Source organism: Gymnoscopelus microlampas, assembly GCF_963454915.1.
Source record: "Gymnoscopelus microlampas genome assembly, chromosome: 16".
Taxonomy (NCBI): Eukaryota; Metazoa; Chordata; class Actinopteri; order Myctophiformes; family Myctophidae; genus Gymnoscopelus; species Gymnoscopelus microlampas.
The window spans coordinates 16,399,141-16,417,166 of NC_139953.1; the positions used below are offsets into that span (position 1 = coordinate 16,399,141).

Here is an 18,026-nt window from a genome sequence, read left to right on the forward strand (position 1 = left end):
AAATCTTAACTCTTAGAGTGTTACATTTGTAACCAAACGTAACACTCCTCAGAGTTACAAATGGATGAATTAACACTGAGGATTTTACTGTGAGAATCATTTGAAGCTGTCCGAGTCGGCACATACAGTATACCCCACGGCATGAGACAGCAGAGTTTACATTTTCTTCCACAAACGGGTATTTAGATAGATGTGTGGTCGGTACATTATCTGTGAGAGAAAGAAATTAAGCTTTTAATGCATCCTTGTTTCATAGTTTAGGCATACCAAACAGTAGGCTAGTGGCCGTGCAATAATATTAACATCACTTTTGACAGAGGGGATTTCTGGGGTTCAACTAATGCTTCTGTGATTTCTCAATGAAGTCAGATCTCAGTGACCATGAGTGTAATAACACACATACTGTTGAGGTTAAGTAAGTAACCTTCAGCCAAACAGTTGAACATAGTGGTGTGTGAGCCAGTAGGAATCTTCAATAAACAGATTTGGGAAAAACCTCACATCTCCAAGTTCCTTCACCGAAATCGCAACGCAATCACTTTCAAATGACAGGATTTAAAATACTTTCATTATAAAGGAGGAAGTCAAAATAGGCAGGTATCAATAATTAAGCATCTTATTTTTCTCTTTTTTTTGGAGATAAGAGGTTCTTTCAGGACACCAACAAATGGAGTTTCCCATGCTCAAACTGCTCCGTACATTTACACCAAACATTGTTGATGGAAGAATTGGGACGAGTATACATTTACACATAAGAAAAAACGAAACCACAACACTGTAATAAAGACAAGTGGCGTCCTGTCCAAACATGTCAGAAGCATGATAACAGAGGTATTGAGGGCAGGCAGGCAGGCAGGCACAATGTTAAAGGGGTGTGTGTGTGTGTGTGTGTGTGTGTGTGTGTGTGTGTGTGTGTGTGTGTGTGTGTGTTCTCGGACACGCAAAACTCTCACACTATAACCATTCTACTGACAGGTTCTGAAATAACACTGGGAGTAACATTGAACACGTTTATCACTGTTACAGGTGGAGGAAGACCTAAAGGCCACCACCTGAAGGGAGGGTTGTCCCCACTGGCCTTCACAGCCCCATCCAAAGCCCGGGAATGGTATTACAGGGCTTCCAAACTCATAGTGATCCCACCACCCCAAACGTTCCTCCCTGAAGTTTTGACAAATCGCACTCCGAAGAAACACGACATCAATTAAAAAAAAAAGACTAAAAATTAAATCAAAATGAAAATTTCAACATAATTGAGGGTACAAGAATTGGCGGCAAAACTTTTTTTTTTCCTTTTTTTGAGCTTTCCTCTAGGATCAAGGTTTATATGAAAATAAGTCATGCTTCATGCTAAATACATTGTTTATCTTACATGATCTTTGAATAAAAAAACATTTTGCTTTTTATCTTATTTACAAGCACCCATGCAATATATAACTGAGAAAGTCCTGCAGGTCAAATTGCTTCAATTAAGAAAGGAAAAAAATAAAATAAAATATTTTCTAACCTTTTTACAGAGTTGTCCGCACGGGACAAATTGCTTATATCTTTATGAGGGTAGAGTGAGGGGGGAAAACGGATACAAACGAAAAACATAAACTCCACAGTTCATGTACGTATATAATTCTTTGATGCTGTAAAAATGAATAGGCGGGGTGTGATAGCTACTGGCAGCTTCTAACCAGGTGTCTACATCTATGGACGGGGAGTACAGTAAAAGGTTTAGGGAGGTTTACATAATGCAACAACAACAACAACAACAACAAAAAGAAGGAGATATTGCCTCAGACCCGGCGCACTATCTGATCCGTCTCTGTGAAGATAAACATGACCATGTCTTTTTTTTTCTTTCTTTTTAATATAATATAACTATTCTTAAATACTATGAGTGCTCCTGAAACACACTGCGTCTTTACCCCCCATGACACTTTTTAGTAGAAGTGGCGCAAAATAATGGGGAAGTGCATGAATACACGTCACGTTGGGTCGTACAATTATTTTGACACTTACGGTAATTTTCACCTCTCTAAACTCTGTGACTTTTTGCTATGCCCTCAGCGTCGTTTATGTAGTTTTGTTTAGCTGTCATGTCGGCTACTATCTTTGGCACAGTCTCACATTTGTGCTCGTCGATGTAGAGAGTTAGGCTAGGGGGCAGCAGAGAGCTCTAAGTCTGTTAAACAGGCTTGTCTTGCTAGCTCAGCGTCCTAGCTAGCATCACCGCAAGGTTGCTACAGATTCACATAATAGACAAACAGATAAGACAAACGGCCATCCTCCACTCGTATGCTCCTCAATGTGATTCCGTTCTGTCACGTCCAAGCTGTCCCAATTTAGTGACAAAACACATTTTTTATGGCTTTCATCCCCTTTTTAAACAACAAAAACAACAAAGACACATGGAAATTAATCACCCACAGTTGTTAGTGTTGCTGAACATGTAGGAAAACAGAGATTTTTGATATTGCCACATATAAGTAGGATTCACCTAATGCCCTGCAGATAGATAGATAGATAGATAGATAGATAGATAGATAGATAGATAGATAGATAGATAGATAGATAGATAGATAGATAGATAGATAGATAGATAGATAGATAGAGGGAGATGAGAAGAGTCCATTGAGACTAATGCTTTAGTAACATTACCTGTTGACCTGTTTTATGTGCATCTGTATGTTTATGCATGTGTCTGTATGTATGTGTATACTGTATGGTATGTGTGCATGGGTGTATGTGTAAATATATCATATACGTGTTTGTCTTGGCATGACCTTTATACCTATTGTGTAGGTGGTGTGTGTGTGTGTGTGTGTGTGTTTGTTTGTGTGTGTGCGTGTGCTCGTGTCCATCTGTTAGTTTCTGAGGGCGTCTTTCTGTTCCTTCTTGGCGGTGCGATTTGTGATGTTGTTGAGGCAGGCTCTGACCCCGGCCAGGTGAAGCAGCGACCCCGCCGCCTCCTTCATCTCCTCGTCGTCGCTCTCCGGCTTCTCCAGCGCCGCGGCCGCGCGCCGCTTCTTCAGCGGCAGCGTGTCGCCCCCGGCGGCCCGCAGCCGGTTTTTGGTCCAGGGCACGCTCGCGCTCCCGCTCGCCACCAGCGTCCCTCCCGCCGCCCCCACTATCCCCGTCACCGTCCCCGCCCCCGCCCCGCCGCCGCCCGAGCCGTGTCTCTGTCCCCGCTGCTGGGAAGCGTAGGCCGCCGCGGTGCTGGCGACGGAAGCGGTGAGGACGTGCGCGTCCAGCGGGATCTCGCGCGGCTCGGGCTTGACGTCCGACTGGATCTCCACGGCGATGATGTCGTCGTCGTCGTCGTCGTCATCGTCGTCTTCGTCGTCGTCCATCGGGGAGCAGAAGGACGCGGGGGAGGTGAAGCCCCCCTGCGAGGAGCAGGGCCTGCTGGGCGACTTGGCGGTGCTGTAGGTGTGGTCGTCCTGGAGGTCCTCCTCGTCCTCGCCGGGCGGGGGGCTGTCGCAGGACGGGCTGTCCTGGCCTCGGCTCAGGTACTCGCCCAGCGCTGACCTGTACGAGGCAGGAGCACACACACACACGCGGTCAAGTCAAATCTATGAATACACAAAATCTCCTGGCAAAAACATTGCAGATCTACAAGCTCACGACGCGTCGCAACACAACGCGTTGTGAGCTTATAAATCAGCCATTTTTTGGGGCTAATGTTCACTCCAGAATGGGGTTCACGCTTAGGGTCTTAGCGTTAGGGTCACTTATAAAATGAATACAAATGAAACAATACGTGATAAATCAAGTGCATAACAAAGTTGGCAACAAGCCCTGTGTGCGTGCGTTTGTGCGTGCGTGCGTGCGTGCGTTTATGCGTGCGTCTGCACTAGGGGTGTGCCGATACACTAATTTCACCAAACGATACGATACGATATTTGGCTCACAACTTCGATACGATTTCGATACGATACGATACGCACTTTTTTTATTATGAAAATATATGGAGGAGAAAAGAAGAAAATGCAAACAAATAATTCTGTTTTTGCATTATTCAGACATGCAAACTTGTAGCTTTTCAGCTACAATAGCCGTTTTTAATCCAAATAGTATGACACCTGACCCGAAAAAAAAAACATGTTGTCACTCTTTTCACTTCGGGGCCGTTTGCATGCCTGATTATTATGATTGTTAAAAAAAAAAAAAAAAAAAAAAAAATTTTTTTTTTTTTCAAAAACGATATTTTTTTTCCCCAAAACGATACATATCGTCGCGAAAACGTATCGCGATATATCGCGGGACGATATATCGGCACACCCCTAGTCTGCACTGCACTCCACCGCATCCTACAGACTTCTAAGGCATGGGATTGGTTTGTGTTTGCCTAGTTAAATCCTGAGTCTTCATTTAACTCTGATTAAGTGTACACTCTCAGAGTGAAACCAACACTCAGGATTTGACAGCGTACACATTCCACTGTGAAGCCAGTGAACTCTGTTTTTAAGCCAGTCTGTGTGTGTGCTTCTCTCAACCGTAAGTCCCTGACGGTTTGTTTTGCCGTACGTCTCAGAGTCAACATCAGTTGGCTAGCACGCACATAAAAAGTTTAGGTGATCATTTATCACACGCTAACGCTCCCTCAGGCCTTGTCTGCATAAAGCTGCCTTCGGCGCATAACCTTGTAACCGCCTCTTTAGGACTGAAGAAAAGCAGCCTCATTTTTTACTGATGTTTTCTCTCAATTTATACAGTGTATATTTTGAGCAGGGTTCACTGCCTGGCCCCGAGGTCATCACATAAAGGATGTTTTCAGCATTCAAACTCAGAAACCAAACCACACAATGGGGATAGTGAAGCCATTTAACTTAACCCATATACTATATTTAGATCGACTACAGTTCATTCACACTACATTTGCTGAATATTGATACTTGTTGAGATGATAACTACTGTTCTCTGTGAAAGCAGTGGTCATATCCTGATACTCTTTTCTTTTCAGAGAAATTAAGGGAGGTATATTCATATTTAATCAGAAAACCCTTCACAGCAACCACAAATTCACTCCTCATCTTAAATTATTACAAAGCTGTGCAAAACAAAAAAAATCATTACACTACCGTCCAATCAGAATCGCCGTTAATATCCCATCCAATCACATTTGCTGTTATCAACCATCCAATCATGGTCGCTGTTACAAGGCCATCCAAATACAATCTCCATTACAAAGCCACCCAGTCTGAATTCCCATTAAAAAGCCATCCAATTAGAATTGCCGTTACAGATTGCAGCGTCCGTTGGTGTGGGCCATAAAAAGTGCGGTCACACATGTGTGATGACAGGGGAGTGGCCAACGCATTCCAAAGCGGTGAACGCATTCAAAGTTCAACAACGTTTAACTGTGTTCAACTTTGTTGAACACAAATACGAACGCTTATGGACTTGAAATATCAACAAAGTTGAACTCCACGCGAATGCTTCGCGTCCAGAAACTCTGCCCGTTCGCTCGCATATGAGCGGAAGTGAACGGGACGCAACTGTTTCAGTCGCACAGCGTACACTTAAGGCTTAAACTGTCATGCTGCCCTGATGTGCATGTCCACACATGTTGTGAGGCTTGTCCCACAAATAAAGCTCTGTGTGCGTGTGTGTTTGTGTGTGTGTGTGTGTGTGTGTGTGTGTGTGTGTGTGTGTGTGTGTGTGTGTGTGTGTGTGTGTGTGTGTGTGTGTGTGTGTGTGTGTGTGTGTGTGTGTATGTGTGTGTGTGTGTGTGTGTGTGTGTGTGTGTGTGTGTGTGTGTGTGTGTGTTACATAAACACACCTGGATAAGATGTTGTAAACCAAGGGGGAGTGTGCAAACCCCCTTGTTTGACTTTCGTACACAATAAAGATTATGTAAACTTGGAGTGGAAAATTCTTGTTTGTCAGCGTCTGTTTTCTGTGCATGCGTGTGTGTGTGTGTGTGTGTGTGTGTGTGTGTGTGTGTGTGTGTGTGTGGGTGTATGAACATGTACTGCGTGCATAGCGCAAAGTGTCTTTTGTGCATTTGTGTGTATGTGTGTGTGTGTGTGTGTGTGTGTGTGTGTGTGTGTGTGTGTGTGTGTGTGCCTACTACGTGTGTCAAAAGGTGAACAATGCACTGACCTTATAGCAGAGGTTCTGCTCCCTACAGGGCTGACCGGTAGGGGTCTGATGACAGGAAACAAGGCCTGGTTCCTGACACGGACGCCATTTTGAATCACACCGCGGGGAACTGGAGAGAGAGGAGCAGACACAGGTACTTATTAAACACAACAATACACACAAGATCCATGACAGCAACCAGTGCTGATCCATGGGAGCCGAACATTACCGTGGTCAACCGTACGCACAAAGCACACACAAGCAAGTACATTCAATTGCTTTCCAGAGAGAGAGAGAGAGAGAGAGAGAGAGAGAGAGAGGCGAGGAAAGAGGGAGTGACAGACTCACAGACAGAAAAGGAGAGAGAGAGAGAAGGTACCAGGATTCGTTTTGTTTGTGGGTTGACCCGCTTTGCCGCGCCGTGATAATTGTTGGAATCGATAAAACCGTCCGCCCGCCCCGTGGTTCAACCGGCGGGCTACGAGTCGGCCCGCGCATCACTAGTGTGCATGTCATTAACAGGTCTCCTGTTTGTGTTTAATTAGTGTAATTTTTTGCATCTTTGTGTTGCAATCAGCTGCAGCTGTTTATGTCGTGCTCGGACGGACGGACGGACAGACAGACAAACACACATGGTCAAATGTAGAGCGGCTGGCACCGCTAAAAACAGTTCACGTGGATTCAACGTGTGGGAGAAACACTGAGGAAGGTTCTTTGACAATCACTGTCAGGCCTCAGCAAGACCCAGGAGCAGCTCGATGAGTCTTCCACCGACTGTCTGCGAGGGCCCACAGTGCAGTATTGATGAGCAAGGCCAGGTTCAATTGAGCGGTAAAGCGTCATAAATGAGTTAAGGCTGCTGCAAATCATTCAATTACCAACGACCGCTGGGCTCGGCTGAGTCAAGACTGTCTTTATGCTCTGGACTCCAAAGAACGCAGCATGGGCTTAGAGCAGAACGGCGCGCGTGTTTTCATAATTCGTCTGTGTTATTCCGGGGGTCAACGATGGTCTAATCAATGCTTGTGTGAGCATGAAGAATGCCCTCCTCCAAAAAACTAAAACAAAACAAAAGCCAGAAACCAAAGTCAGATTAAAACCTGGGATACAATGAAAAGTAAAATGCAGCCACTGCAAATAAAGAATTAAGTTGGAAAGATGGTACAAATTTGCCTTGAGTACACACGTCGCAGTGCAACATGTTGTTACCTTGAAGAGGGTCCGGGGACCCCCAGGGTCCCTAAGGGGGGTTCCAGGAGGTCCCCAGCAAAATGATTGATAAGCAGGAATCAAATGGACCCTTACAGGTCTGTAACACTGACAGTGTACAAATGGAACAATTACGGACCGCACACTGTCAAAGTTATGGGGGTCCACCACCTAATGCATACCAAACTGGGGGGGTCCTTGAAATGAAAAATATTGAGAACCACTGCTCTAAATGACCTACTGCTTATGGAGTGGTGCTGGGCTGTCTTAAGAACATCATCATCACAGTTGGATTGGAGTCTCGGTTCTCTGGATTCTGGCTTTGTGCCCAAACGTGCGGTAGTCTGGACAAATGAAATGACCTCTCTGCTAGAATATAAAACTAGTCTGAATGACAAAGGCTTATAAGCATCTCTATTCCAGTGATCTCATCAGCTGTACAATGTCTTGTATAGTTATTAAATAACTTAGTTCCCCTCTCCTTTGGGTATTTCTCTGTCACTGTACATTTGCACAGACGTGAGATTGTGTCCTCATGCATTTACCCATCCTAACCATTAGGAGCAGCGGCTGCCATTAACGCAGCGCCCGGGGAGCAGTTAGGGGTTAAGTGTCTTGCTCAGAGACACTTGGGCACGTAGACAGGGTGAGTCGGGGGATGAACCAGCGACCTGCTGATTCCCAGAAGGCCTTTCTACCTATTCAGCCATGGCTGGGTGCGTGCGTGCGTGTGTGTGTGCGTGCGTGTGAGAAATCGTGGCTGGAACACTCTGTACTTCACCCTGCCAATCTCACACAGTTTTGTGTTTGAAACAGAGAAGAGAAGAGAAGAGAAGAGAAGAGAAGAGAAGAGAAGAGAAGAGAAGAGAAGAGAAGAGAAGAGAAGAGAAGAGAAGAGAAGAGAAGAGAAGAGAAGAGAAGAGAAGAGAAGAGAGAAGATGTGAGGCTGGTTGCTCTAGTCTCCACAGCTGTCCCAGTTCAGTAAAACAGCTGTCACGTTCGTGTCTGGGGTCGGTTTGTGTTTCATAAATGATGACCTGACGCTTTGCTTTGTTTGCTACACAAGCATTTTTTAAGGTGTTATTATTATTATTGCATCACCAACGCTGGCTATGTTCACTGCAAAACTTCCTGCGCCTGTTTTTAGCCCACGTCCCCGTAAGTCTGAGCATGATTGATGTTATGCAGATATAATTTGTTATAACCTGTTTTTTGTGTTTTGGGGTGTTTTTGGGTGAGAAATATGTTCTCAGCTCAGGACTCGGAGGCTCATTAAAATGTAGGTTTCACTCTGGTCATGCTGGGACTTCAACGAGAACATTGTCACTGCCGGGAGGAAACCTTGTATATCCAAAACTTTTCAGGAAATGGAACAAAAAACGGCAGATCTACAAACTCACAATGCGACACATTGTGAGCTTGTAGATGCGCTATTTTCACTACTTAAGACCGATTCTACAAATACCTTCTAAATCAGTAGTTCTCACACTTTCAAGATTTTTAAAAGAATTTCAAAAATAGCAGATGTACATGCTCGCAGGGCAGCGCGGCGCGCTTGTATATCTGCTGTTTTTTGAATAGCCGAGGCTAAAATCTGAAATGACACAGATGCTTTCCCGGTTTTAATGGGTTGAATGACGAAAACATAATTATAAAGTTGAAACTTCTGAGATACGAGGTTTCTGCCTGACAGCAACACGACATGATGTATCATCATATAGAACGTGTTTATTATACACAGTTCTCAACACCAAAAAAAACTAGGTCACACAATATTTTATAGATCCTTTATAGCAGTGCTTCTCAAACTCTTTCATGCCAGGGACTCCCAAATTGATATATATTTGGCCGCGGACCCCCATCTGAAAACATGTTGTGCCAGGGACTCCCAGAAGCAAAGATTTGTGTTAAAATGTTCGCTTTAAAAGAAATATATTCAAAGATTTGCACGAATCTTCAAGATTTTTCAAAAATAGCAGTTCTACAAGCTAATAGCGCGTCACTCGGTGCCACGCTATAAGCTTGTAGATCTGCTATTTTTGAATTGGCAAAATTATTGTGACGCTATATTAACACATTTTGCTGGGGACCCCCTGGAACCCCCCAAAGGACCCCTGGGGGTCCCCTGACCCCACTTTGAGAACCAATGCTTTATAGCTGAATACTGTAATAAGGTTCATTGCGGGTGTATTTCATTTTTGGTTTTGCTGTGTGTGCCAGGCATGAAGTTAGTTACTGTAGTAGAGAGGAGCCGTACACCTAACTGAAACACACCCACAATTAGCGTTATTACCTTCAGCTGTGCTTACGCGTCAAAATGTCTGCTGTGAAAAAGGGTCCATTGTCACGTGTGTGTGTGTGTGTGTGTGTGTGTGTGTGTGTGTGTGTGTGTGTGTGTGTGTGTGTGTGTGTGTGTGTGTGTGTGTGTCCGTGTGTCCACAGTAATCTTATTGAGTGTGGTGGTGAGGGTGGGTCTGCCTCTCTGATATCTCCAGCTCTGCTCTCCGTAACCTTATAAGTAAGTCCCTGCACAGTGTCTTGTCTGTAATCTTGATCACTGACTGCAAGGTTGTGCGTGCGCGTGCATGCATGCACGCCTGTGGTCGTGTGTGTGTGTGTGTGTGTGTGTGTGTGTGTGTGTGTGTGTGTGTGTGTGTGTGTGTGTGTGTGTGTGTAATTGTAGGTCTCCCTGGGTTAACATGCCTGCCCCCCCCCCCCACCTCTCACTCTAGTCAGGCTTTGGGTTGCCATAGCAACGGCTCCCCTTTCCACATGCCACAGAGTGGTAGATCATGCATTAGACAAGGAGGGGGAAGGTGGAGAGAGAAAAAGAGAGAGAGAGAGAGTGAGAGAGTGACTGAGAAAGAGAGTGAGCGAGAGAGAGAGAGACCTTATGTACCGTGCACCTTATGTCAGCGATTCCCAACCTGTGGGCCAGGGCCCATTGGTTGACCGCGAGGATATTGCAAGCGGGCCGGGCACCCGAATTATTACACATACTAAGATTGTATTGATCAGTGGTTCTCAAACTTTTTTCGGGTCAAGGAGGACCCCCAAATTCATATGCGTTCGGCCACGGAACCCCATCAGATTTTTTTTTTTAATGCTCAAAACTATCAGATGTACAAGCTCAGCACGCAGCGCGTGTCACTTTGTGCCGCGCTGTGAGCTCAGCTTGTACATCTGATATTTTTGAATAGCCAACGTATACAGAAGCATGGATAATTGGGTTCAAATTATTGTCATGCTGTATCAACCATTTTGCTGGGGACCCACCTGATCCGGAAAAGGTCGGGAACCCCGTGCCTGACATTCTCACTCTACTCATATTAGGAATATTTGAAACTTCCGGCTGAGCTTGAAACTTTAAATAAAGTCTTATGTCCAAAACTGTTACTTTTCGAGCTTGCGGATCGGCTACTTTTGATACTTTTGTGTGACGCTGTAGTGTGATCAAGTACGGCATTAACCCATTCAATCCGGGAACGCATCTCTGTCATTTTAGATTTCTTTGGCTATTCAAAAATAGCAGATATACAAGCTCATATGAGCTTGTATATCTGCTATTTTTGAATGGCCAAAGTATAAAATAATGGTTAAAGCTAAAATCTAAAATGACACAGGCCTAGACCGGATTGAATGGGTTACATTTTTTTCGTAAATTTATTTTAAAACGAGATAGGAGGTTTCTCCCCCGACAGCGACAATATTCAGGTCGTTGAGTGATGTAATACGAGCGCTATACCCCCCAAAAACAACTTGCTGTGGTGGACTCCTCGCTCACACGGCACACCGCAGGTGTTAAAACGCAGCAAAAAAGGACACACAAACCGCAGAGGCGACTGCAGTTCTTCAAGGACAGCTGGTAACACCATAGACTGGAACCAACCACAGACTGCAGTTGTTGTGGACTCTGAGCCAATGTGTGGGGAAAATGCCCTTGACCATTTTCTGATGGATCTCAAGTGTATCATTTTCCATTTGTATGTGTTAATAATAATATGGTTAAAGTGTCTGTGCCTCACAGACGTTGTTTTGGTCTGGTGGGCTCCTTCTGGTATGTCAGCAATATTAGATAGCAGGTTGACCTCGTTGCCACACGGTTTTGTTGTTATAAACATGTGTGCATGAATGTCACCACAACCCTGGTTGCCCAGGAAACGGAGCCACAAGTCGAGTCACAATTGACGGCTGACGTGATGACGCCAGGCGTAACCTGAGTTCCCAGAAGTTTTCGCCAGCTCTCGCGCCAGGTGTAACTCCACACTTATATAACTCTGTATCTCTGTTTTTTTACATCAGAAGAATATATCTGGAATCACGCTTTTCCGAAGATCTCTTCTCTGATAAACCCAAATATTATTTTAACAACAAGTTTATTGATGTAACTAATTCACATCTGACCGATAGATATGGACTGGTATCTACTAGGGAAAAATTGCAGTTGTTGTGGGAAAAAATACACTCCTCCAGGTTGTTTTTTGTCCTTCAAAGACAGCTAGGTTGAAGTCTAATATAAAACAAAAGTTAACACGGATAATACTGACCACAAGTTTACACAGGTGCAGGAAAACGACTGGCGGCTGTATCTGTTTCTGTCCTTGAATTAGTACTGCTCCCTCACTTCTGGCACCTTTTCCCATGGACTACTGGGACGTAGGCCATGTTCAGATGATGTGAAACGGCTTGGAAGATGGCGTTGTACCATTTCGTTGCCGTCGGGGAGACACCTCTTATCTCCATATTCTAACTTTTTGTTTTTTCCCGTAAATTATCGCCCCACGTGGTCATACTACAGTGTCACACAGAAGTATCACAAGTAGTAGATCCACAAGCTCAAAACGCGACGCGTTTTAGAATTTTAATCCTGAAAAGTAACAGTTTTGGACATATGAGGTTTACACCACGACAGAGACGATATATTGGCACGTCCACGATAATTAGAGGCCTGCTTAGGGCTAACTGCTGTAAATGTTTCCGTCGATAGATTGTATATTGCTCACTATATTATCCACAGTAGATTGACTGACTACATATTGATCTGTATTTATCCATATCCTTAATGATCCTATTTTATATAATTATGCTGATACTAATATCTATAAATGGTTCACGGCAGCCCGTACTACTGGTGATAGCTTGTGACATTATACTTACTTTATGCCTGTATTTATGTATTACTTATGCCTATGTTCGTGTATAAATGATTTATACACTATGCAATATTAATTGCATTTTACGGCTCCAGCTGTACACGTCTGGTCTTTGTGAAAAGGGCCTGACACTTTAAAATGTCATCACACTACCTGGTGTGTGGGTTTGATCACTAATGCCTCAATAGTCAAGACAGCCCCTCATTAACATATAGGTGAATAGAATAGAATAGGAATACATAGGGAAATAAATAGGGAAATTAATAAATGTGGAAATGAAGTAATCAAATTAAAATAGATTTTCCAAAGTTTGGAAAGAACTCTTCCCTATAATATGTGTTTGTTCCTGCAGGCACATATCCCTCATCACAATGGCAGCAGAGCCTGTCTTTATAAACAGCTTTATCACTGTGAAAGGCAGGGTCACTCTTTTTAATATAGTCCCAGAATGTGATAGATCCCTTTTGAATACTTAGAAGTAAAGGATAGCCTCTCTCTCTCTCTCTCTGTGTCTCCCTGTCTTCAATCTCATCAAATCCCATTTCACGTTTTCTGCATTCCATTCCCTCTCAAATCTCTCCTTCTCTCACTTCTTTATTTTGTCCTCTTACTCTCTCTCTCTCTCTCTCTCCCCCCTCCCCCCCTCTCTCTCGCTCTCTTTCTCTCTCTCTCTCTCTCTCTCTCTCTCTCTCTCTCTCTCTCTCTCTCTCTCTCTCCATGCCTTTGTTTATGTGTAAGTGGTGACTCATGTCTTCCAGCTTAGCATGCAGTCCAGCTCTGCAGGTATAAAGGCAGACGGGTACATACAGTATAAGTCTGTCTCTCCGTCCTTTTCCCTGACGTTTTCCAACTGATATGTTGCTTGTCTGTCTCTCGCTGTGTCTGTCTGTCTACTTCCTGCCTCACTGCCTGTTTTCGGCTCAGGCAAAGCCCTTAGCGTCTCCCTTTGTACACACAGACAGACACACACACACACACACACACACACACACACACTGCCTCCGCCGCCGTTTGTCCCGTTAAATGTCTTCCACATGGCCCCCTTAGGCTGCTGTCTCCACATGGCCAGAGAGGCTGCAGGGCACACGCGCACACGCACACACACACACACACACACACACACACACACACACACACACACACACACACACACACACACACACACACACACACACACACACACAGAACTCCCAGCCCAATCCAGAGAGCCAAGAGTTCATAGGTTAGTCCCAGCAGACCTTGAGAAAGCAACTGTTTCAAAGAGGCCCCCTCGCTCACGTCAAAACAGCCCTCACCTCTGTCTCACTGGCTGCCGTGAGGACAGCTGAACAGAGGCGAGTAACCTTTTTGGCTTCAGTAAAACAGCATGAATGGAAGAGTATTGCATTCTATAGGTTTTTTATTTATTCATTTTTTTTTAAAGTGGTTTAACACATTACAAATCAGCAGGTTCACAGAGTTCGTCTGTGTTTTTCGTTAAACACGGCAGTAAAATAAATTCTTACATTTTCTTACATTCTACAAGACAAAAACGCCTGTGAGAAAAAATGGTAAAATGGTACAATTACAGAGCGCCTTTTATCCACAGCACTTTACAACGTGCGTTACATTCTCCCATCAATGTACAACATTTACACACCGACAGCGGAGGCAACCGTGCAAGGCGCCAACCTGCTCATCGGAAACAGTGTCTTTCTCAAGGACACTATAAGCTGTGGGGGAGGGGCGGGGATCGAACCGGGAAACTCTACCGATTCCCAAGCGGGCCGCTGTACCTTGTTAGCCACTGCGGCCCCCCCATGAGCAGCGGGTAAACCTTGAGAACATGTGGTCTATGGTTCTTCACGTGGATCTGGGACTTGGACATGTGCTTTATGTCAGTAGATTGATATGTATTTGGCCGCGGAACCCAAGAAGAGAATAAATATTAAAAAATAGCAGATGTGCAAGCTCGCAGCGCGTGCACGAAGTGACGCGCTGTGAGCTTGTATATCTGCTATTTTTGAACAGCCAAATTCGGCTGGGGAACCGCCCCAAGGACCCCTGGGGGTCCCGGGGAACCCACTCTGAGAACCACTGCTTTATGTCTCTCAATAGGTGGCATTGGCTCTGAAAGAAGAGGCTAGCAGAATTTGCAGACCTTCTTCTTGTTGATACACATATTTATTAACGCTCCGCACACAATCACTATGTCATCTAAGAGGTCAACCTGAGTGGCCGGAACGTCAGTTATTAGAATTTTGAAATCTTTCCATCGAGCCATCTTTGTTTCAACGTGCGTACTCACGTCAGACGGACTCCTCGACCACGCGTTCAATTCTCGAACAGAGGGCTTCTTCTTGCCTTCAGTAAAAGGAGGTATTCTAAGTCTGGCAACCTCCCCTCTGATGATAAGCCCACGATGAGCTAGGATTTCCTCATTTCGGCCGAGAAGTTTTGAAAATCCAGAGTCGACTATGATTTTCTTGTCTGACACTCTCCCAACTCTGCCTGGCGACAGAAAAGTAATGGATCCCGCCGGTGACGTCCCTACCAAATACTTGACGGTGTTGTGGTGTTCATAAGTCGACCATGTTCGGGGCCTTGAGTCTATCAGCCCGTGAACGAAAATCTCCATACAGTCAACGATGCACCTGCAATGTTCATAGTTCGATTCAAAACATGGCATTTTCACCAAATGCTTGCTCTGACACTTGATGAGAGGTTTCAAAGCCTTACTCATAACAGGAAGCCAGCTTCTTAAAATCCTCGATATGACACCTTCTGCGACGCGGAATCGGAGCGCGGTTCCCTCGTCGCTGAGACCTAACCTGAGCTTCATCAAGGTAACCAACAGATGGTCCTCCCGTCTCATGGAGCCACAGACGACCTCGACTCTCCTCAGTTTTACGATCAAGCACTTAAAGATAACTCTGGTTAGGCCTGTGAGGAACAGCAGATACGCTGCACTGCTTCTGATAGATCTGTAGGAGAACGTGCTGATTCTCAGCTTTCTTTTAAGTCGCTCGCTCTCAGATTTCAGTCTGTCGATGTGCGAGTGCAGGCCGAGGCTCTCATTAGAAAGCTGGAGATCCTCGTCATCGCCATCAGCTTCATCTTCGTCTTCTTGGACTGTGGCCTCTGAAAGAGAAGAGTCAAGTTTCACCAGTCTGCCAAAAATAATATGTTGAACTATTTCCACTGCACACAATTGAGGCTGGTTTAGTATTTTGTGTTACAGGAGTGTTACAGGAGTTAACCACCCATTTGGGCATGTCAATGTACTGTGAACATTTAAAAAATAAAATACGAAGATAACAGATCTACAAGCTCACGATGCGACATGTTGTGAGCCTGTACATCAACCATTTTTCCTATTCATCGTACGTATTTGGGGCATAAAGGAACACACACGGCTGGGCGAGCCTGTGTGTGTGTGTCTGTGTGCGTGTGTGTGTGTGTGTACTCGGCTGTGTTGAACCCCACGAACCCCCCGACTGTCCCGGAAGTGTTTTAACCACTTTAAACCCTATATGGTTTTGACAGGAGTCCCTCAGGACTATATACTAGTGTCTCTTCTGTTTTCTGTTATTGTGGGTAAAGCTTTCACTGAAAATAGCCGATCGACAAGCTCACAACGCTCACTGTCACTGGCACAGAACATTTTCAGATGGGGTGGTCTGCGGCCAAATACATAATATCATTTTGTCACAAAAAAGTTGTTAAAGGGATAGTTCACCCAAAAAAAGTTTTTTTTCCCCTATCGATTAGTCATCCCATGGAGACTGTCATGGAAAAGTCATTTTGGGGGTGAACTATCCCTTTAAGGTGTTAGAGGTTCTTACCAGTGCAAAGCTCCACAGTGTATTCCAATGCGACCTCTTCTTCACAGGATGGCTGTACACCATCATCCATCACTGGATGGACCTCCACGCGGTCAGTGGCTTCATCCACTGATTCAGATTCAGACTCTGAATGAGACGTGGGGTCGGTTACTTTAACCCTTTTTCTTCTCGTCTCAATTCTGTTGAAAGGCAAGCAAGCGGTTGTTTGTTCCACTGACCGCCAGAGCTAAATTCAAACAACAATAACTGTTCTAATGAGCAACTTCAACACTGATTATGCTCATGTTGACGTTGTGATATGTTTACCTGCCATATACAATCTCATACGTATGATCGGGTCTGGCTCCGTCCGTCCTTAAATGGGGAGGAACGTCCGGAATGTTGAAGTTCATAGACGCAGCTCCTATAAATAAAGTTTATTTTAATTGATTTGGAATTGTGTTTTGCAAAGACAATTGTGTTAAAATACGTGTCAAAATCTATGACTATGACAAAAAATGGCAGCTAATCTACTTCTTGGAAAAACTAGAAGAAGAGTAGATGGAAGAAAAACAAAACACACATTGGGCCCAAGAATGTGATGAAACAGCCACTCAAACAATGTAAGCCCACTTGGAAGTGTTGGCAAAACATTTTTTTTATACACAATTATTTCAAAATACTGCATTAGCTGGGTGCACTTAAACTGCATTGAAACGTTACACGTCTCACATCATGTGAACTAAATTAAGTAGGTCTACGAGTCTGACTCCAGTGTGTGTGTGTGTGTGTGTGTGTGTGTGTGTGTGTGTGTGTGTGTGTGTGTGTGTGTGTGTGTGTGTGTGCGTGTGTACATATCCTGTAAGTTACGCACGCATATTTGTAGTTAACCACTTAAACCCCAGTATCCATATTGTGGGGAAAGCTTTCGCAGAAAATAGCCGATCGACACGCTTACAACGCGTCGCGCTGCGATGCGTTGTAAGCGTGTCGATCGGCTATTTTCAGCAAAAGCTTTCCCCACAATAACACAAAACAGAAAAGACACTAGCATGTAGACCTGAGGGACTCCGCTCAATATGGGGTTTAAGTGGTTAATTCTACATTTACAAAAATAACCAGAATTCTGTTCCGATTGATGTAGCTTAGTTGATTTACCTGTTATGACAGGTGCACTGCATAGTCGGGCATTGCTAATGAGCTCCTCATTCCATTCGGTTCTTCGGATTGGCTCACAGCCAACGACGTCTGTGGTTGGCATTCATGAGTGTTTTTATAATGGTAATTCGGTACAAATGAAGACTTTTATTCATTCCGTTCTGGCACTCCACCGTACAACATGACATGTTCACAACAGATCACAACTTCTTCTTGTTGTTTTTCTTCATCTTCTTCTTCTTATTCATCTTCTTCTTCTTCTTCTTCTTCTTCTTCTTCTTTTTATTCTTCTTCTTCTGAGTTTATTGGTGGTTGTCAAACCGAGCTTAGAGGTACTGTAGGTGTATTACAGAATTTCAACTCCTTCCTTTGTTCTTACGTGAATTACTTCCCGCATGGTTTCTTTCTGCAACCCGTGTGCGCGCGCAGTCTCAATGTTTGTACACAAATAATTGCTCTATTGCCACTTTTTTGACAAACTACTTGTCTGTCTGTCTGTCTGTCTGTCTGTCATGTTGAATGGCAGTCAAGCGGAATGTATGCCCAAACTGATGGATGACAAGCTGGCTGGCAGACATGTGCTTGTACACCGTGACTTGATGTTGTTTTTGTTCAAACTGAACACAGC

At 44.4% G+C, this 18,026-nt stretch overlaps 1 protein-coding gene across 2 annotated transcripts in view; it reads right to left on the reverse strand.

Moving 5' to 3' along the window:
- Nucleotides 1-332: 332 nt before the first annotated feature.
- ches1 (checkpoint suppressor 1) overlaps nt 333-18,026 on the reverse strand; it is a 92,454-nt gene continuing 74,760 nt past the window's right edge. Inside the window, exons 5-7 of one of the 2 annotated variants that reach the window (XM_084082401.1) lie at nt 16,568-16,664; nt 16,262-16,440; nt 14,453-15,557 (exon numbers count right to left, since the gene is read on the reverse strand). In XM_084082401.1, coding sequence (XP_083938527.1) covers nt 14,560-15,557; nt 16,262-16,440; nt 16,568-16,664 — 1,274 coding nt within the window. In that variant the 3' untranslated portion in view covers nt 14,453-14,559. Of the gene's footprint in view, nt 3,520-6,096; nt 6,206-14,452; nt 15,558-16,261; nt 16,441-16,567; nt 16,665-18,026 lie in introns of those variants that run through there. The other variant, XM_084082402.1, reaches the window with a different exon arrangement.